This window comes from Patella vulgata, chromosome 5 (assembly GCF_932274485.2).
Source record: "Patella vulgata chromosome 5, xgPatVulg1.2, whole genome shotgun sequence".
Lineage (NCBI taxonomy): Eukaryota > Metazoa > Mollusca > Gastropoda > Patellidae > Patella > Patella vulgata.
This window is the reverse complement of record NC_065883.2, coordinates 73,663,047-73,685,150: the sequence shown is the minus strand read 5'-3', so window position 1 is coordinate 73,685,150 and position 22,104 is coordinate 73,663,047. Positions and strand designations below refer to the sequence as shown.

At 35.5% G+C, this 22,104-nt stretch overlaps 1 protein-coding gene across 1 annotated transcript in view; it reads right to left on the bottom strand.

Moving 5' to 3' along the window:
* Positions 1 to 22,104, bottom strand: part of LOC126822347 (calcium permeable stress-gated cation channel 1) — a 47,721-nt gene that overhangs the window by 11,563 nt on the left and 14,054 nt on the right. Inside the window, exons 2-6 of the mRNA XM_056101065.1 lie at positions 14,287 to 14,519; positions 11,653 to 11,735; positions 9,862 to 9,897; positions 1,830 to 1,958; positions 997 to 1,136 (exon numbers count right to left, since the gene is read on the bottom strand). Of these exons, the coding sequence (XP_055957040.1) occupies positions 997 to 1,136; positions 1,830 to 1,958; positions 9,862 to 9,897; positions 11,653 to 11,735; positions 14,287 to 14,436 (538 nt within the window). The 5' untranslated portion in view covers positions 14,437 to 14,519. The remainder of the gene's footprint in view (positions 1 to 996; positions 1,137 to 1,829; positions 1,959 to 9,861; positions 9,898 to 11,652; positions 11,736 to 14,286; positions 14,520 to 22,104) is intronic.

The following is a 22,104-nucleotide window of genomic DNA, read 5'->3' as shown; positions in this document are numbered from 1 at the left end:
CACCCAATGGTAGCTAAAAACAAGCACATCAGTATATCTCAACGTTTTTAGCTACGTTCTTCTAGCTAATGCATATGCTAATGCACTTACTTAAACTAGTCCAAAAATGTTTTCAATTCCGTACAGTTTTTATTTAAAGTTATGATAAATTGAAATTTATTCAATCTATGCAGCTTGAGTGAAACAAGCTGCCAACAAATTTGTAAGTTAATAGTTGAAGATTTTAGAAAATAATCCTGAGAACAGAGATTTCTGTTGGTAGTAGAGGGCTCGACAAGACTTTTTATATAAGATTGAGCTTGGGTGCTTAAAGGTTTGAAGACACACAGGGGTTACTTTGAACTTAATTCTTTGCTGAATTGGGAGCTAATGCAGGGATTTGTTACACAATTGACATTATTCGGGAACATGTCACTTAACACCGTATCAGATTATGACCCACAGATGGTCGACACTGGCACTGGTCTGACAAGGTCAACGGCCCTGTAGAAGTCATTAGTTACTACCCCTGGCCTGAGTTATGATGCAATAAATAGCCAACTGCATAATCTCTTCCGTTGTTCTTTGTCTAGAAAGGCATCATAAGCAGAAATCTAACTGAGGTTATTGAGTCAAGGTGGGAGCGTCTGAATTAAGACCAAAGAGCGGCCCTGTAAGTTAGTTGGGAGTTGGCACCCAAGGGTGTCAAGCCAAACTAGGACCACGGCTCCCTCAACACAAGCTAATTACCGAGTCTTAAGTTTTGTACATGATATGGTTAAAGAGGAATAAAAGTATTATATGAAATTTAGACCAGTGTTGTCATCAAGAACCTGACTTAAAGACCCCAAAAGTGTAACAGATTGCAATGGTTACACATACAAGAAAACAGAAAATAAATCAGACATGGGTATTTAAGATATTTCATCATTTTGAGAAAACTATAGATATTTTGTTATCTATATTTATTGGCTACATATAAAAGAAAATAAAAATTAATGAGGTGTGGGTACTTACAGACATCTCCTTGGAAATTGACTGGTAGTATAACACAGATAGATAGAACACATATAATAGCTACGTATATAATTAAATATCTCTGGAATGATAAATACTGTATAGCATCACGACCACATTTATGTAGAATATCAGAATCCCTAGGAAAAAAAAGACAAAAAAACACCAATCAGGACATTTCAGGACTAACATATGGTTCAGTTTTATCCACAATTAGCTTGGAGTAGCAGGAGGAAACGAGAGGGAGAGAGAAAGAGAGAAATGGGTTTTAATGTCCACTCGACAAAAACTAGGTCATTTTGGGACTAACACATGGTTCAATTTTATTTCAATAATTCGCTTGTGCTTAGGGGTCTTTAGCAGTAGGAGGAAACCGGAGGACCCGGCGAAAACCCACAAGGTTTGGACGTACAACCGGGGAATTGAAACCAAGCCAGTTGGCTCTATGAAGGACCTTATGATGCAGCATACACGCTCTAACCATTCAGCCATTCAATCTCCCCCACCCCACATTAAATTAAATGTTCCATTAACTTAGGATATCTAGTGACTTAACAAGATACGTCCATCATTCCCGGGATAGACACTTGTCTTCCATCACTATCTTACTGTCCTTGGATATCATATGTCTCATTCGCTCTTCACTTACTTTATCTGGTGACTAACAAGACAGGTGTAGCACGGCCAAACAGAATTAGAAACTTGCCGTCATCTCTATCTTTGGATATCGTATGCAAATGAATAATTTACACAACGTTATCCAGGTGATGAAGTAAATGAGTCAAATGTCCACACACGATATTCCACTTGATTTTATTTGCTTCGTTACTCACCTTACTCGGTAAAATGCTGGTATCCATGACAACAAGTTCTTATCTTGTTTATGTAATGACGTGTCAAAGGATTCTTGAGATCCATGAAGGTTTCTTTTATCATTATCTCCATAAAATAAAGATGTCCACCTATAAATATACCAAAAATAACCCATTTTATTGCTGAAACATGAAAGAGAGAGAGAGAGAGAGAAAGAGAGAGAAAGAGAGAGAGGGGGGGGGCAAATTTTTATTTTCGGATTTCTAAAAACTTTAATTTTAATTACAACCCCTGATTGGATGCCCCAACCCCCTGCCTGAAATGGAAGCGCCAGCCCCAGCCCCACGCCTGAAATGGAAGTGCCAGCCCCTTCACTTATTCCGATTGGATACCCCCTCCTCCTCCCTGAAATGGAAGCGAGGGGCCCTTCACTTGTGTCCAGTTTAAAGCTGACCATTCAATTTTGATAATAAGTGTCTAATTTACAAGCGTTTAATTTCTCGATCACTGTTAAAATCATTGTGTCCAGTTAAAGCTGACTGTTAAATTTTGATAATGAGTGTCCAATTTACAAGTGTTTAATTTCCTGACCACTGTTCAAAAATAAACAACCAAATTAATTATTCGTGTATACTGATTAATTTTTTAACAGTGGTCAGATTATTAAAATTAATCAGTCAGCTTTAAACTGGACAAAAGTACAAATTAGATGATTTTGGGTGATTTTTATGAAATTTTTAAACAAAGATTTGATATTAAATGAATGTGAAAGAAATTAGTGCTAAATACACAATATTAAATGATACCTGGATTACAGAGAGTCTTGATCTATATAGTCATAATTATCCAAGTCAGGTTTACTAAATGTTTTTAAATTATGAATGACAGTTTATCTCTGATAACTATGTTTATATAAATTGATTAAATATTCTAATTATGCGAAATATCTAGAATGAAGCAGGTGTTACAACAGACAGGTTTTTATGTTCATTGTATTAAACAACAACAGGGACAATAATTCTACTTTCACTCTTTATCAGTTAAATGATTGTTTTTATGGGGGGAGGGGTCAGTTCAGGCACAGTGAAGCCTGAAAGTAATTACAAAGGTGTCTCTGGTTGGTCAAATTAACCAAGTATTTTTGTGTACATGTATATATTGTCTTGTTATATTTTCATATTTTATCATTGCTTGATAATGACTAGAGAAGCCTAGTCGAAACGTCACTCAGTAAAAAGCAGTAATTGTATTCCATAGAATTGTCACCTGTATATTCCAGTTCAATTACTAAATGCCATTGAAACAATTTAATATAAAATAAATGGAAAAGAATTAAATGAAAACTGTACCAAACCGAAAGCACATTGTAAAAAAACAACGACTGCACGGTAATTTCTTTTTTGTACTAAAACTAGAGAAAAACCAAGCCAAACTGGACATGTTATCCTAAATCTATAGAAAGCCTGAACTTCATCATTGTACTGCTCTCGACCAGTCTCACTGTCGCTTTTACATTTTGTAGAATACAATTATAGCAAAAAGATTTAGCAATTTTCAAACAAAATCCACAATACTAATGTTATTAGACAGAATGTCTATACCAATAGTATTATTGGTACCAGTATAAAATAGAATACCATGTGTTATTAATATCTTCTTTGATAGTAATTGAACATATTAACACAAGGTACAATTTTATTGATATACATTACTGGGTTTATTACTGTGCAATGTTGTGTTCTTAATTAATATTCTATAAGCTTGTACTGTGTCTTTAAAATAAAGAGTTTACAGTAAATCCATACAGTGACTGATAGACTAAATAACCTTGTCTCTGAAACATAACACACAATATTGTGACAAATTATAGAAACAATGTATAAAGCAATTAAGAGTTTTTCTCAATAGTTCTGTTTTGTTCCGCACTCTGTTTCACGTTTTAGCAACACACCATCATAAATATCATAACAGAATTAAATGCCAATATCATTACAGAGTATTTCTAATACTCCAGTCAGACTGGGGTGGCGTCCTTATTGCACTACTACAGTGACGGAAAATGGTCCCAGAGCGCATCAAGATCACCAAAGGCGTGGCGGAAATGCCAGATATCGTGCTGTGGTCTCAATGGTCGCCGAGTCACGGAGTGTACGCCAAATTTCTGCGATCTGACCTGGAAAGCTGTGCGAGTGTGTCTTTTTTCAAGTTTGTAATTTTTGGGAACATTTGTCGTATGGTCACAGGAGCACAGTAAGGACGCTACCCAGGTCTGATGGTGGGTATAATTAAACATCATTCATTGTTATTAGGCAAGCAATTACCTCACACTTGAAATTTATAATAAAAAAAAATTAGTACACCATATCCAAAATAGTAAATAAAAAGATTATTCATTCTAAAATTTAGACTTTTCATAACCTCCACAAGCAAGTTAGGCAAGCAACCCAGTCACCTAGTTACCACATTCATTCACTTAATCTGGTAACATTTTTTAGAGATTTTCTGTAATTGGGATGCTATTTCAAAATTTTGTTAGTCTGACATTTTTTTTGCTGGGGTAAATGAAAGACAGAATTAGGTCACCAGAAGTGTTTAACAGCTTCAGGAAATAGCGTTAATAACCTTCCATTCTCTTTAATAGACATCAACTACAAATACTTTTATGTAATGTAGCTTGTTCTGACTACAAAAAAATTAGGTTCACCTTGCTATTTTTCATATTTAATTCAGGCCCAGTATTTAAAATCAGAGTCTGTAATTTGGTATTTTCTGGCATTAACTAATTCTATGCCCACCAGCAGTTTTTTTTAAACTGGTGGCTTTAAAGTTTACAGGTTCAAAGAAAATAACAAAAAAAATTGATGATGGGGAAGTCCGACGACAAGAAACTTCTCAGTGTTAACCCAAAACAAGAGTATAATAGAATCAAATGGTGATTTCTACAGGTTGTACATTCTTATATCACAGCTTTCATGAGTTAACAGGTTTAACCAGAGGCCGTAGGCCGAGGTGTTAAACCTGTTAATGAAAGAAGCCATGCTATAAATGACTTGTAACATTAACTGACACCTGCTCAACATGCTTGTTGTTATTGCACAGAAAACCCACCCCACTTCTCTATATGATTTCTACTAAAACTAGTCTAAACCAGCAAAAGTGTGCAATTACATTTAAGCTCCAGCCAATCTCCTAGAGGAAAAACAATTTCCTGTCCATGTCACAATTATATATAAAGTTTGACTGTCTATAAAAACACCACTCATGTCGTCAGGCTGAGATGTTAAACCTGTTAACCAATGAAGTGTGTCATAAATGACTCGTATCACTGACACCTGCTCAACATGCTTGTTATTACTGCACAGAAAACCCACTCTACTAAAACTGGCATAAACCAGCAAGCGTACGTGCAGTAGTAATGAAAATGTCTAGTTATTGCATGGGTAAGACTCCAATTAATGTACTTGAGCGAAAATAATCTTCTTATTTAACGAACAGAACAATGGAAGATTTCCGGTCCTTGCTACAATTATATACAAAGTTCATTAATAATATATTCCTTTCCTTAACCTTCACCATCTATAAATACCATGAAACACTAATCTACATGATAAATTAGATTGTTCTATCACGATAGGAAATGTTTGCAGATGGATTTACTGCTAAATGTACACAGTGGGCAGAGAGAGAGAGAGAGAGAGAGAAATGGGGTTTAACGTCCACTCGACACAAACTAGGTTATTTTGGGATTAACATATGTTTTAATTTTATTTCATTAATTTGCTTTCGTGTAGGGGTCTGTCTTTAGCAGTGGGAGGAAACCGGATGACCCAGAGAAAACCCACAAGGTTGGACAGGCGACCCTACTCCTTGTCACGTACAACCAGGGAATCAAAACCACGCCAGTTGATCACTCAATGACAGACCTTATGATACAACCATTGGGCCAACCAATCCTGTTTCCATACCGTAGGACTGTATATTAGTTCTTCGGGGCCACCAAATACAGCTATTCATGGGCAGTTTAGTAGGCGGTCTAAGAACCACCACTTTTGGATGCTTTGAGACGGTCCAAGTGCCAAAGTGTCAATGATATGCTAAATGTAGTTTCTAGTGGGGGGGGGGGGGGGGTTGTTGTTGATAATATTTCAGTTGGCCTAAATGTAGTTTCTAGTAGTCGGGTTCGTTGATTATATTTCAATTGATCTAAGAGAAGTTTCTATAGTGGGGGGAGGGGGAGGGGCGAGAGGGGTTCGTTGATATTTCTAGTAGGGAGTTTTGATGAGGATATTTCAATAGGAAACAGAAGTTATATAGTCCTGTTACCACTGTTTCTCGTGTATTTTGTACACGAGGAGCAGTCCATTTGCTGATTACACTATTTTGCTTGAATACACTATTTTGCCTATAACGTTTTTTAGGACTTCGAATTCTGTCTTATGGTTTGGATTGTTTGTACTTGGTTTTATTTTATTTATAGTAAGGTACATTGATGATATTACAGTTGGCCTAAAAGAAGTTATAGTAGGGTGGTTTACTGATGATATTTCAACAGGAAACAAGAGTTTCTAAGAGTGAAGTAGGTTGGATAAGTACCTGACTACCAAATATTATACTATATACATACTTACATATTATAACGTTTAGATTGAAAGCTGAACAGATTACATCTTTTAGAATAAAATAATCATTGATAAGATATGAAACCTATTATACAGTAACCAACACCAGAATAAAGCCCAATGCCCAGAGTAAAGCCCAAGGTCCAGAATAAAGCCCAATGCCCAGAGTAACGCCTAAGGTCCAGAATAAAGTCCAAGGCCTAGGAAGTCTTATTAGCAAAAGCCTTGGAATTTGTGAGGATCTCAAAATGTTATTAACACCAAGATTCTTGATGAATATTTTCACTGCCATTCATTTAAAAAATAAACCCATTGATCTCAGTTCTCTTTCAAATTATCCTTGGATTCAAGGTTTTCTCACGATTTACTCTTGGCAGAATTCTTGGAGATATTTTAGGCTGTTTGAACTCAAATTAAATGTCAAAAATGTCAAAAATATAATGATATCATCAAAATATAATTATATAATTGAATACTATCTGATGCAGTGGCTGTGCTACATATAATTCATGCACATAGTACACTGTCCTCTGAATTACCGTCTTGCTTATAGATGCATCAAAAAGGATTCAAAGAATTAACAATTTCAACTGAATTGAATATTTAAACATCAAATTCATCATTTGTTGTAACTACACAATATGGTGACTAGATTAAAATTGGTGGATTACTTTATTTTCTAACTAAAAGCTTCAGATTTTTCCGATAGATACCCAAGGGTTAGCAATATCTGAATGTCTTGCCTTGTACCTGGATTACTTGAAGATACATTATAGGGGATTAGATAAAGAGCTGGCAGTTCTGACAATAATAGTTAGAAACTAGATAATGTAAAGGGAATTTGCTGAAAATTGATCCACTCTGAACTGAGAATTTAGCTTTTGAATTTTGAACCTAGCCTCGATCATCGTTACTAAAGTTGGTACAATAAAAAACATAGTCTCGATTATATCCATTTTTTGATTTAATCAGCAGCAGCAGATCGGTTTCTAATCCAATAAATATCGCAGGCTAGTGATGCCATCGAGAGTTGATTATGGCCTGTATAAGTTAATTAATGTCTAATTAATAATTTAGATAACATTTCAGGCCTAAAGAAAGACCTGCAATTGGCAGATTTAGCTCTTGCATAATGTATGTTTAAAGTTTTTGATAAATTTGTTTAAAGTTATCTAATTTATGAAGACTTTAACTTGTCTGTCGGGTCATACCAAACTTATTCAAATGGACATTTTCTTTTTATAGAATTTGTATTTGGCTTTAAGCTTACTGTGTCTTAAGCCAAGTATCGTGGAGAGGTTTTCATGTAATTTACCTCAGATGAGAATTGATTTTACAATTACATGTTGCTAATTTTCCCACAACTAAGTTTGAAAAAAATAAATTTCTATTTTAAGTGGCAAATCTGTAAGGAATACATTTATAACGAAGTTAGAACAAAAATAAATGGCTGTGAGATACGATGCATGTTTCTTGAATAAAATAAAATTATTAACTCGAAGACGCAAGTCATCGATATTCTGCACCCTTGTATACCAAAAACTAAGTCAAATTTGTTTCCATAGAAACACAATTATTATTAAAGTGTCTGCATCATTTGTATTTTTCGGAAAACATATTAAATTTTCAATAGCTTAATCCATTGTAAAATGTACTCAAATTGCTTATTCAAAATTTAATAAAGAATACAATACAATATGAAAAGAAATGGGGTTTAACACTTACAGTTCTGCACCGACTTGGCTAATGAAGACGGGCATATGCCATACAGTGTCCTATGAGGGAAATATTGCCCGGGCAGTGGCACTACAACCTACTCATATATCGAATTCCAACTGCCAAGGGATCTTTTACGTGCACGTCTTACTCACTTAGCCACCATGGCTCCGTTAACCAACTATGCAAAAATCTTACAAGTCTGTTCTTTGATATGAAACATACATTGACATTGGGTCATTTTCTTCAAAAGTAACATCTGCTGTCACAAAATGACTAAAAACAAGGTTAAAAATTCACCAAGTACCAGTAGATTCTACTAGAAACAATCCATGAGAATAGCTTGTACCAAAGGCAGATATAGAGGACTGAGATTCAAGGCATTAGGTGTCAATTTTATTAATAGTTCACCTGGTTTAATGGTTGACAGCGAGACAGTAATTAATATATTGATACAGCACGAGGACATCAGTCTGAGTGTTATATCAAGATATTATGCAATGCCTGGCTCAAGATTATTAAACAACATAGAATACTGACACTATGAAATTGTTCCTTGTGTCCAATATTGCAACTAGTATAAATAATGTACGCTTGACACATTGCACATACCATTATTTGAAATAATGGTACATCAACATCAATGGATGACGTCACATCTGGTTTTTTTAGGAAAGGATAGGATACAGGAAGCATACATGAAAGGAAAGACGAAACAAAACCAATATACAGAATATAATATATATATAAGGAAAGAAGACGAGACACCCTACAAACCCCAAACAACTAAGGTTAAAAGACAACTACAGCTGAAACAATGTTTCTGAACTCTTGACACTTTTCTTATACACAATATAACTAATGTTTACTGACATTTTTTTTATAAAAAACAGAGAGAGAGAAATGGGGTTTAACGTCCACTTGACACAAACTAGGTCATTTCGGGACTAACACATGGTTCAATTTTATTTCAATAATTCGCTTGCGTGTAGGGGTCTTTAGCAGTGGAAGGAAACCGGAGGACCCGGAGAAAACCAAGGAGGTTCGACAGGCGACCCTACTCCTTGTCACGTACATCAAGGGAATCGAAACCATGCCAGTTGACTCAATGAAAGACCTTATAATACAGCGTGTGCGCGCTAACTATTCTGCCATTCAAGCTCCCTTATACGAAATAAACAATAAAATAAATATATAATCAAATTTCTTCAATTCTTAAAAAAAAATTAATAATTTTTTGATTTAAGAGAGGAATTAAATCTTCTTATCAAATTTACTTGGGATCAAAATCATGCCACTTGACTCAATGACGGACCGTATGTCGACTACCCAGGACAGTGTGCTATTAGGGAAATTTTGCCTCAATAGCGGCGCTACAGCCTATTCTTATATTATCGAATTCCAACTGCCAAGGGATCTTTTACGTGCACGCCAGTATGTACACAGGTTCTCCTTTTTCATATTATCCGACAGTTCTCCCTGTTAGGCCTTCTTCTGCACCGCTGACAAGGGGAAAACAACCTAGAAAATCCTGATGAACTTTCTCGGCCAACACCTGAAGCGAACCCGCGACACACAGACTAGCGAGCCAGCGTCTTACTCACTTAGCCACTGTGGCTTCCACAATCAACAGTTGAGAAACATTGCTAAAAACTAAGAATACTATATACAAGACAATGGTGGTATAAAATAATAAAAATATAAGATGGTGCCCTACACATTATACTGATTCTCGGACCCAGTTACAGGAGCACTGTGAAAAACAACATCATTAAATAAAAAATAAAAAATTAAGCAAATAAAAATAAAATTCAACAATTAAAATTAAATTAAACTGCTTAATAATAATAAATGTGTGGACGTGTTGTTTTAAATTAAAATAAAAAAGCTGATGTTTAAAGATACATTAGTTAAGAGCTAAATCTGCCTATTGCTAGTCTTTCTGTAGGCTTCGGATGTTATAGAAATTATTAATTAGACCTTTATTTATATGACAAGTTCAAAATCAACTTGAAAATCGAGAATATGTGGGTGGAGTTATCGCCTGTCAATCAAATGATGGGCAATTCTCAGAGACGGTGCGGACACAGTTGATGCCTATTTCTAGTCCAAACTTCCAATAGTGACAACTATGTTCCGAATAAAGTAATTTGACTGAAATTTTCAATATTTTTTTTTTTTAAACATCTATTGTTGAATTATTATAGCTAGAATGGCCAACTCTTTCTTAAACATACATTATGCAAGAGCTAAATCTACCTATTGCTAGTCTTTCTTTAGACCTGAAATGTTACATAAACTGTTAATTAGACATCTATTAACAAAACAAAACCATAATCAACTCTTGATGGCATCGGATACTCAAGATTTTAATTAGATTAGAACGGTTCGACATTTAAAAATTTAATTTAAAAATGGGAAAGCGAGGCACACAACTTGTCAAAACAGTGATAACTTGGCTCAGAATGAAGGAATTTGAATGAAATTTTCAATATTTTCATTTTAAATTATCTACTTTTGAGGTATTATAGCGAAAATAGTCAGCTCTTTATCTAAATCTTACAGAATGTATCTTTAAACTCTTAACTAATGTATCTTTTAAAAAAGCACTAAAATAATCCACTATATTTATATTCATTAAATAAAAGAACATATTACAACAACTTTTAAATAAATCGTTTTTTTTTATTTTTCTAATCAAGCAAGAGAATTGATAAATATACATTAAATTATTACAGGAATAGAAGAGCTGGATCTCTTTGATCTATGGGTAAAATAGCGGTCACACCGAAAGCTAATTTACAAGTCGAATGATATTAAAATATTCATTCAGTTTAAACGATCAACTTTAGAGCAATTTTGGTGCATTTCAATATTTCAAAAATCTATAAATCTTTCAAATCAAAATATATCTTTTCAGATGAGGCAAAAGAGACCTGGCAGTTGACATTCAATGAAAAGAGAGAGAGAGAGAGAGAAATGGGGTTTAACGTCCACTCGATACAAACTAGGTCATTTCGGGGCTAACATATGGTTCAAATTTTAATTCAATAATTTGCTTGCACATAGGAGTCTTTAGTAGTGGGAGGAAACCGGAGGACCTGGAAAAAACCCACACACAAGGTTGTACAAACGACACTACTCCTTGCCACGTACAAGAGGAGATTCAAAAACGTATCTCACTTGAATCAAAGACAGACGAACATGTTTACCGGGTTCTCCTGTTTCATCCTACTGCTAAAGACCCATACGTTCAATCAAATTAATGAAATAAAATTGACCTAGTTTATGTCGAGCGGACATTAAACCCATTTCTCTCTCATTTCACTGTTTATTTTAGGATATTAGTTAAATTGAACAAATCAATATTAAAAATTAAATATCAAAGAGATCCGGCTTACTAATGCTAAATATAGATATCAACATAGATTTACTTCTAATATGAAAACGACAAATATAGTGATAAAAAATCTTAGGTTACAACAGAAATTAAACAAACACAACTTACTTCTCTTCAGCACGACTGACCAGCGCTAATCTGCCATAATCCCAGGCCAATCTCCGGAGGATAGTAAACAATATCAATAGAATCTGAAAATTAAAGATGCATAAATTGTCTCAATGGCATTTAATCATACATTATGCAAGAGCTAAATCTGCCTGTTGCAGGTCTTTCTTTAAGCCTGAAATGTTTTCTAAAGTATTAATTAGACATTAATCAACTGATCCAGGCCTTAATCAACTCTCGATGGCATCAGATTTCTCTGATTTTAAATAGATTAGAATGGTTCAGCGATCAAATATAGAGGACCGAGACTTAGCTTCGATCAACCAGTATGGTGGTTGAAATTACTGCACACGTCTGCCAAACCTTCAAAGGCTAATATCTTCGCTTGCAATAGAGTAATTTGAATGAAATTTTCAAATTATTCATTTTACATCATCTACTTTCCAACTATTTCTTTATCTAAATCTTACATAATGTATCTTTAGTACATGTAATTGAAATGAAATAAAATGAAATGGGGTTTAACGTCCTACTGTTCTGCTCCTACAGTGTATACTGGGCTAATGAAGACGGGCATACGCCATACAGTGTGCTATGAGAGAAATTTTGCTCGGACAGCAGCACTATGACTTACTCTTATATCGAATTCCAACTGTCAAGGGACCTTTCCTGTGCACGCCAATGTGTACACAGGACCTTGGTTTTTCGTGCCATCCGAACGACTAGACAGCTGTTCTTCTCAGGCCCTCTGTCCTGCATCACTGACAAGTGGGAACAACGTCGGAAAATCTGGATAAACTTTCTCAGCTAATGCAGGGATTGAACACCCGGGCCCTTATTCACGAAAACTTAAACTAAGTTTCAACCGAAATTTTAAGAAATACTGAAACTTCATTGGATATATGCAAATTGATTTTACTGGTCAGCCAATCGAATTGCAGTATTTCTTAAAATTTCAATTGTATCTTAGTTTAAGTTTTCGTGAATAAGGGCCCTGACCTCCAGGTTAGGAAGCCAGCATCTTACCCACTTAGCCACCGTGACCCCCAAGATTTAGTAATTAAACTGGAATACACAGGTTACAAGTCTATGGAATACAATTACTGCTAGATCTATTTCATAAGGCCAACTTCTGGACACAAGTACAAGCAGGCCCCGAAAAAATGTTTTGCCCCCCCTCCCTCTTCACTGCCCCTCCGAAGCTAGCAAGCTGGCTACGGGCCTGAGTACTGAGTACAAGTTAGATGATTTTTGGTGATTTTAAACGATATTTACAAATTTTTTAAACAAGGATTTGATATTGAATGAATGTGACAGAAGCTTGTGCTAAATACACAATATTAAATGATAGCTGGATTACAGTGATACCATCAAAAATATTTTATTAGCCTCAGTATCTTTAATTCAATGCTAAATATGCATGAATTTAAAGATGGGTTGGATGGCTGAATGGTTAACGTGCGCGCGCTGTATCATAAAGTCTGTCATTGAGTCGACTGGCGTGGTTTCGAATTTCCTCCCACTGCTAAAGACCCCTATGCGCAAGCGAATTATTGAAATAAAATTAAACCATATGTTATTCCCGAAATGACCTAGTTTGTGTCGAGTGGACGTTAAACCCCATTTCTCTCTCTCTCTCTCGCATGAATTTAACCAAATTCAGGAAATAGTTTAATTTGATCAAGATTATTTTCACCATGACAGCACGTTGCTAGGGATCTGATTCAATGAATAATTCTCAATAAATTGTCTGGTTTTATGGCTTATTACATGTGAAATTCAATACTCCATTCAATTTTACTCGGATAAATCCGTTGAACATTAATATCAGGATCAGTCGAACATATAAAAAATATTCTGATTCTCAGATAAACAAGATTACATGACCTATTTTTATTCCAAAAAAATAAAATAAAAACAATCTCTTTTTTGATTGACCACATTACAAGAAATACAATTCCATTCATAACCAAGTTAAACGGTATTCCAGCATAGTTCAGAAACAAAACCAATGTTTCTGTTTGGTGCTTTCTATTGTATACCTTGATGTTACTACCTTATGCAAAAATTTAGCGCTTTGCACTCTTACTTACCGGTATTATTCCAAAACAACGCCCAAGACAAAAAGGGTCCCTAAACTAGAAAAGGACCCCACACAAGGGGAGAACATTAACTTCTTATGGGGCCCCCGAGCCTGTCATGCTCACGGGCTCCTGCTCTGTCCATTTCAGACAGACAGTGTCATTTATTTACCATGTTCCTGAAGCAACGACTGCGAGTTTTAAAACATCTGGACGTTGCTTGTTTACTTCACAATTCCCGAACTTATAGCTATGTTATCTACAGAAACGTGAGCAGTAGAGTCAAATCAGAGGTTGTGACATCGCGACCTACACAGAAAACTTGACATCAAATGAACCTTGAACTTTGCAACTCGATTATCACAGGTAGACATTTTAGCTTGTAAGCGCGAGACTTGGTATTCGCAACGATCAAGGAATCTGATAGGCTCACAAGTTGGACTTGTACCCAATCGAAATTAGTGCCGAAATATGCAGGGTATTACGTGAAGGGCTTGATAAGATGTACGTAATTAAAGCAAAATCAAATCTTCTATTGAAGATGTTTACTTACCAGAAATACAACTACATTCACAACCAAATTAAACGGTATTCCAGCATACTTTGGAAACATAACCAACGTTTCTGTTTGGTTGTTGTTGATGCGAGTGTTACACACATCCAAATCACTAGCAGGACCAACAGTCGGAAATATTCCACTCATCTTGTCTGTGTTGTTCAAACGTCGTTGGTATTCTTCTTCTAACTTTTCATATATTTAAAGATTCACCATGCTGTCTCAATCATCTGAAATTAGTCAAATTGAGGAGTATTTAAAGCGACATAGTGTCTTGAGTACATATGATGAATACAAACTGAAGTTGCTCAAAGCAAAATAAAGTTGCTCAGAGCAAAATACAGTTTCTCAAAGCAAAATAGAGTTGCTCACAGCAAAATAACGTTATTGAAAGAAAATGGAAACTAGACAGAACGAAGGATACTTATAGCTCTTAATGAGAGCCCCTTGATGGGGTAGTCGATCATTCAGGGAACTAATGAGAAATCCTTAGTGGGGTAGTCGATCATTCAGGGAACTAATGAGAACTCCTTAATGGGGTTTCGATTCCCCGGTTGTACGTGACAAGGAATAGGGTTGCCTGTCCAACCTCATGAGTTTTCTCCGAGTCCTCCGGTTTCTTCCCACTGGTAAAGACCCCTACGCGCAAGCAAATTATTGAAATAAAATAGAACCATATGTTAGTCCCGAAATGACCTAGTTTCTCTCTCTATCTCTATCTCTCTCTTTCTCTCATTTAGTAATTATTGAACTAGATATATACAAGTCACAATTCTATAGAATACAATTACTGCTTATTACTGAGCAATGTTTGGACTAGGTTTCTCTAGTTATTATCAATCAATGATACATCGCCCAGTAATAAGCACTGATTGTATTCCTTAGAATGAATGTGACCTGTGTATGACATAGCCTTGATTATCATGTACACTGTGACATTTTTGCTTTACACTACTTTATTACTGGACGACCTTTCAATCAAATATGCAAATTAGAGGGTACACTGTGACATTTGTGCTTTACACTAATTTATTACTGGTCCATGTTTCAATCAAATATGCAAATTAGAGGGAAAATTACAATCTTGCTTTCTTATTTAACCTGATGCCGAGATGTTGGCGTATCAGTGGGATGTCTCTGATTGGTCATCATTAATTAAGTATGTTTTACGTATAAATATATTGTCCAATCACAAGTTGGTAAAACAATAGATAGATGAGTTGAAATCATATACAGTTTCGTTCTATCATTAAAGTTTAAAGAGAGAGAGCGAAATGGGTTTTAACGTCCACTCGACACAAACTAGGTCACTTCGGGACTAACATATGGTTTTAATTTTATTTCAATAATTCGCTTGCGAGTAGGGGTCTTAAGCAGTGGGAGGAAACCGGAGGACCCGGAGAAAACACACTAGGTTGGACAGGCGACCCTACTCCTTGTCACGTACAACCGGGAATTCGAAACCACACCTGTTGACTCAATGACAGGCTTTATGGTACAGCGCGCATGTGCTAACAATTCGGCCATCCAACCCCCATTACAGTTTAAAGGCTCCATAAAAGTTTGTTAAACCTGTTTTGTCCAACCACATTTTATATTCTATGAGAAAATCCTAGTTGATCAGTGATTATATTCCATAGAATTGAGTCCAGTGTATTGTATTTAACAATCCTAGTCAAAACGTGTTATAAACAGTAATTGCATTCCAGAGAATTGCGATCAATATTTAAAAATTACAATTTACAGGTTGTGATACATCCATTCTAATATACTTGTAGCAAGAACTTGTACATGGTATATGACCACACTATAATTGTTTTGTATATTTTTTTTTATTTTAAACATTTGTATGCATAAAATCTACATCAATCTATCATCTTCAAGGTGTGCTACACAATGAATGTAACCACATTAAGTTTTTATACAGGTATATACATAAAACATATGTAAATCTAACATTTTTTATATAGGTCTAGTAAAAATAGAATATCTTAAAGACACATAAAATAAATCTACCTGTTGCAGGTCTTTATTTGGCTTCAAATGTTATTTAAAGGAGCTAAATCGCTAATATTTGGGACCTAGAAACTGACCAAAATGGGTCGAAACACATATAATAATGTAATCTGATTGTATATAAACTGATTTACATTCAATCATTTCCGTTTTGACTCTAATTTCAAATCAGTTATGCCCAGCAAAATACGGCATGAGTCTCAACCAAATAGCAATTTCAAGCGTCTGGTTATTCCAGTCTATTGCTGAGGCTCTCCAGATACATGTAAGATATAGCGTCACCATTTGACATGAGTTGTGGAATATATCTAGCTTCGTTCTTTCTGACCACTTGTTACAAATGACTGATGCTGAAACGCACTATGGTAAACGATTCGTGTACCAATGGTAAAATGTTTATTTTGTCTAAAATATTGGATATCAGAAGCCTACCTTTTCCTGGTAAAATCACAACATCAATGTTAATTTGAATTGACAAATAATTTGTATTTTCAACGTATAAGACTTCAGGTGATATTGACTTAGAGACTTACCTACTTTAAACTATTATTTAGACATTTATTAAAGATACATTATGTAAGATTTAGATAAAGAACTGGTCTTTCTTGCTATAATAGTTCAAAAATAGATAATGCAAAATGAATATATTGAAAATTTCATTCAAATTACTTTATTCTGAGCAATGTTATCAATTCAATGTTTGTACTTTTGACAAGACGTGTACATTGATTGTTTATTATTGTAATCATGGTGCTGGTTATTTGAGGCTTAGCCTCACTTCTTCGTTTTTAAATTAAATAATTAAATAGCCAAACCGTTCCAATCTACTTGAAATCGGAGCTGATTATAGTTTTATCATGTTAATAAATGTCTAAATAATAGTTTATGTAACATTTAAGGCCTAAAGAAAGACCTGCAATAGGCATATTACGCTCTTTAACATGACACGCCCATAATGTACTCTCTATACATCGGATGGCAGAGATTTAAATGGATTTGAAGGCTCGCGAGATTTAAAATTTTAACGGTAAAATGGATAATAGAGACTTAGTCTTGTTTGTCCAGTACTGTTGCTACGATACTGAACGATCTGCGCTACATCTTCAAACATTGATAACTTTGCTCAGAATAAAGAAATTTGAATGACATTTTAAATATATTCATTTGACATTATCTATTTATGAACCTATTGTGGCACGAATGGTCAGCTCTTTGTCTAAATCTTACATAATGCATCTTTAAAGAAAATAGTTGAAAATGCTAGAATTGCTAACCCATGTTCAAATTCCTCATCTATATTCGATGATTGAAATGACATCATATTTCAAAATGGTTGAAAAGAGAGATAGAGAAATGGGGTTTAACGTCCACTCGACACAAACTAAGTCATTTTGGGACTAACACATGGTTCAATTTTACTCAAAAAATTTGCTTGCTCGTAAGGGGTTTAGCAGTGTCACGTACAACCGGGGAATCAAAAACAGACCTTATGATACAACGCACATGCGCTAACCATTCGGCTATTCCCCCCCCACCTTCAAAATGATTGAAACAGCATCTTAATATAGAGAGCTGAAATACATGTATGGTAGCATTATCTTAAAGACAAAACTGCTAATTTGTATTCAAATTGCTAACCTATATTCAAACTGCTTGTCAAATTTACAATGTGTTACAGCACAGAGCAAAAAAACGCTATGCAAATAAAATAATGTAAAATAACAAAAAGAGATTTGTACCCAGCCAGTGAATCTGTTTAATTACAGTCATTTTAAAAAACAAAAGTACAACAATGCTTCAGGCTGAGCAAAAAAATAACTGGCATTACTCATTTCAATCAAAACCCAATTGGTATGTCTGGACAGGAAATGTAGAAATGTATTGCTAGCTATTCTTATCTCTGTTGTAATTAGAAAGTCTGAGATACACATCTTGTACGAGCGGTCCTCGAAGACAATATTTATCTGAAAGACTGTCTCCTTGTAGTTGTACAAGATGTCAGTGATAGAAGTATACTCGACATGTACTATATTGACAAGAACAAGGAAGGAGGGATGTGATGCTATATTTAACAGAAAGAAGTGTTGTTCACATCTGAGAAGTGTCCGATAAAATGCCAGATAAAGTGGGAACCATATGGTCACTTTATTTCTTGGTCTCTTAAGAGAGAGAGAGAGAGATGGGGTTTAACGTCCACTCGACACAAACTAAGGCATTTCGTAACTAACACATGGTTCAATTTTATTTCAATAATTCGCTTGCGCGTAGGGGTCTTTTGCAGTGGGAGGAAACCGGAGGACCGGGAGAAAACCAACGAGGTTGGACAGGCGACCATACTCCTTGCCACGTACAACCAGGGAATCGAAACCCCGCCTCTCGGCCTCTTAAAGGTCACTCTATATTTATGTCACAGTGTATCACCAAGTCAAGGTACACTGTAATGTTGATAATATTGATATCGTTGACTAAGCAATAAATAACTTTTATAAATGAATCTATAAATGTTTGTTCTCAGACAGGTTCACTGTAATACATGTTTAGTGTCTGTTCTCAAGCAAAGTAGGGGGTTCGAATCCCCGCTTGTACGTGACAAAGAGTAGGGTCGCCTGTCCAGCCTCGTGGGTATTCTCCGGGTCCTCCAGTTTCAAGCCACTGCTAAAGACCCCTACGCGCAAGCAAATTATTGAAATAAAATTGAACCATATTTTAGTCCCGAAATGAGCTAGTTTGTGTCGAGGTACTCTCTCTCTCTCTCTCTCTCTCTCTCTCTCTAAGCCAACTAGTCTGTAGACAGTCTAAGTTTAGTAGGATCCTTTGCAGATGATACATTCTGTGCCACCTACATGCCTGGAAATAACGGTTTTAGATGTACCTGACATTTTCAACTTGGTGTCGGACATGTATTAATAATATCAATAAAAAAGACAAATCAGTGCTGGACAAAATGACAGGCACCAGAGGTTAAGTGCCTGACAATACCTGAATCTGTGCCTGAAATTGTATGTGACAGGTGTCTTATTTCCAGGCTTGGGGCCACCTATACTACTTCCGGTTCAGGGTTCCATATAGGCACCGCACCTCGCCGAATCGATCGCTAGTTATACATGTATCACAATTGATCCTAGTACCGGTATGAGTTTTTGTTCTTACGAGACACCTATTTTGATTTTTCTGGAGAGAAAAATATAAAATAATCCAAAAAAGAAAGTACTTTTGGTTTGGCCTAATTTCCCACAAATTTAAACACAGATTAAAACAAAACTGAGAATTCAAGACAAAAACTCGACTGGGAATTGGTTACAATAATGTACAGAGAACAATACCAGACAAAAACTTGACTGGGAATTGGTTACAATAATGTACAGAGAACAATACCAGACAAAAACTGATTGGGAATTGGTTACAATAATGTACAGAGAACAATACCAGACAAAAACCCGACTGGGAATTGGTTACAATAATGTACAGAGAACAATACCAGACAAAAACTGACTGGCAATTGGTTACAATAATGTACAGAGAACAATACCAGACAAAAACCCGACTGGGAATTGGTTACAATAATGTACAGAGAACAATACCAGACAAAAACCCGACTGGGAATTGGTTACAATATGAACTGAGAACAATATGACATGAGTTGTAAAACAGGTGGGATGGTCGATGTTGATTGTTCTCTGTAATAGTTTTATTGATTGTAACTAACTAAAAGAAACAAACTTCTCTTCCACTTAATCACATAGAATAACAATTTATATTCTCAGACAGTTTCAGTGTAATACGTGTATTTAATAAATAGCGTTAAATATGGTGTCACTGAGAAGAATGTCTCGTGGTTTTTATGATTACTAAGAGAGAGAGAGAGTTGGGTTTTAACATTTGGCGGCTTGTCCTACTCTGTATCCAATGCATGCACCTACATAGGATTGACAAGGGAACACGTCCAGGAGAGGGGTTTAAATCCCATTCAGACATCCTGAATAAAAATATTGTTAATAAAAAAATAAAAAATACAACCACAAAAAAACTTCCATCAATGATTGAATTTGCCAAAGGGATGGTAAGGAAAGGGAGTTGAACATCTCAATAGCACAATACTTTGTTATTTTGTAACCCCGCACCTTGTCACTTACAAGCGATGAAGCGAAAGCTCTTCACTTGACGCAATGACAGACCTTCTGATCCAACGCACACATGTTAGCTATTCAGCCCCCCCCCCCCACCTATCCCCCAAAACCCCAAGGGACCTCCTCGGATAAAATCGAGATAGAATCCGGGACCTCCCGGGCAAGTTGGTTGGTGAGCCAGCACAAAACTCAATGATCCATCGTGCCCCCTCCCCCCCGATTGTGCTATATGCAAATAATTAGCCTTTTTTAAAATACATTAAGGGGCATTATGGGAGATTAGATAAAGAGTTGACAGTTCTCGTTGTAATAGTTAAAAAAAATAGATAACATAAATAGAATATGCTGAATATTTCAGTCAAATTGCAACACTCATAACCGATATATTAACTTTTGAATTTTAGGCTAGCATCGATCATTATTACTAAAGTCGGTACAATAAAAACAGTCTAGATTATCCACTTTTACGTTAAATTAAATATCACAAATTATATTCAAATCCAGTAAATATTGCAGGCTAATGATGACATCGAGAGTTGATTATGGTCTGGGTAAGTTAATAAATGTCTAATTAATAATTTAGATAACATTCAGGCCTAAAGAAAGACCTGCAATAGACAGATTTAGCTCTTGCATAATGTATGTTAAATAGTTTATATAACATTTCAGGCCCAAAGAAAGACCTGCAATAGGCCGATTTAGATCTTGAATAATGTCTAATTAATAATTAAGATAACATTTCAGGCCTAAAGAAAGACCTGCAATAGGCCGATTTAGATCTTGAATAATGTATGTTTAAACATGTTATAATCCACAATCTTATTTAGCTCTTGCTTACTTTAAAAAAAACATCAATTGGCTACTCATAAACAGTGTAATTAATAAACTCTCAGGACTAAATTAAATGTAAACAGTGAAATACCATGTGATTAGGGTTTCTATTGACTGTGGTTGAGTACTAGAATAACAAGACTGAATTAGTAAAAGTAATAAACGATGTTCATAAGGCCAAACAAATTGAAGTGTTAGTTCTTCAGGAATTTGATCAATACATAATCCACTCAGTTCTTGTGTGCGATATTTTGTTAAATCTCAGAATTTTAATTTTTGGAACTAAAAGCTTTTGAGACAAGCAACTAAGTGCCTTTTTGCTTTAATATTAGTAGTTCTTTTCTTAAAGAGAGAGAGAGAGAAAAATGAGGTTTAACGTCCACTCGACACAACCTAGGTCATTTCAAGACTAACATATGGTTCAAGTTTATTTCAATAATTCACTTGTACATAGGGGTCTTTAGCAGTGGGAGGAAACTTGAGGACCCCGTGAAAACCCAAGAGGTTGGACAGACGACCCTACTCCTTGTCACGTACAACCGGGGAATCGAAACCACGCCAGTTGACTCAATGACAGACCTTATGATACAGTGTGCACATGCTAACCATTCAGCCATCCAACCCCCCAGAGGCAGAATTATTAACAGGCGTTTCCGAAGAACAGAAAATCAAAGAGTAGGTTCGCCTGTCCAATCTCATGGGGTTTTTCTGGGTCCTCCGTTTTCCTCCCAGTGCTAAATAGACCCCTATGTGCAAGCAAATTATTAAAATAAAATTGAACCATATGTTAGCCCCGAAATGACCTAGTTTGTTTCCTATTTCTTAAGGGGGAAAAAATGAT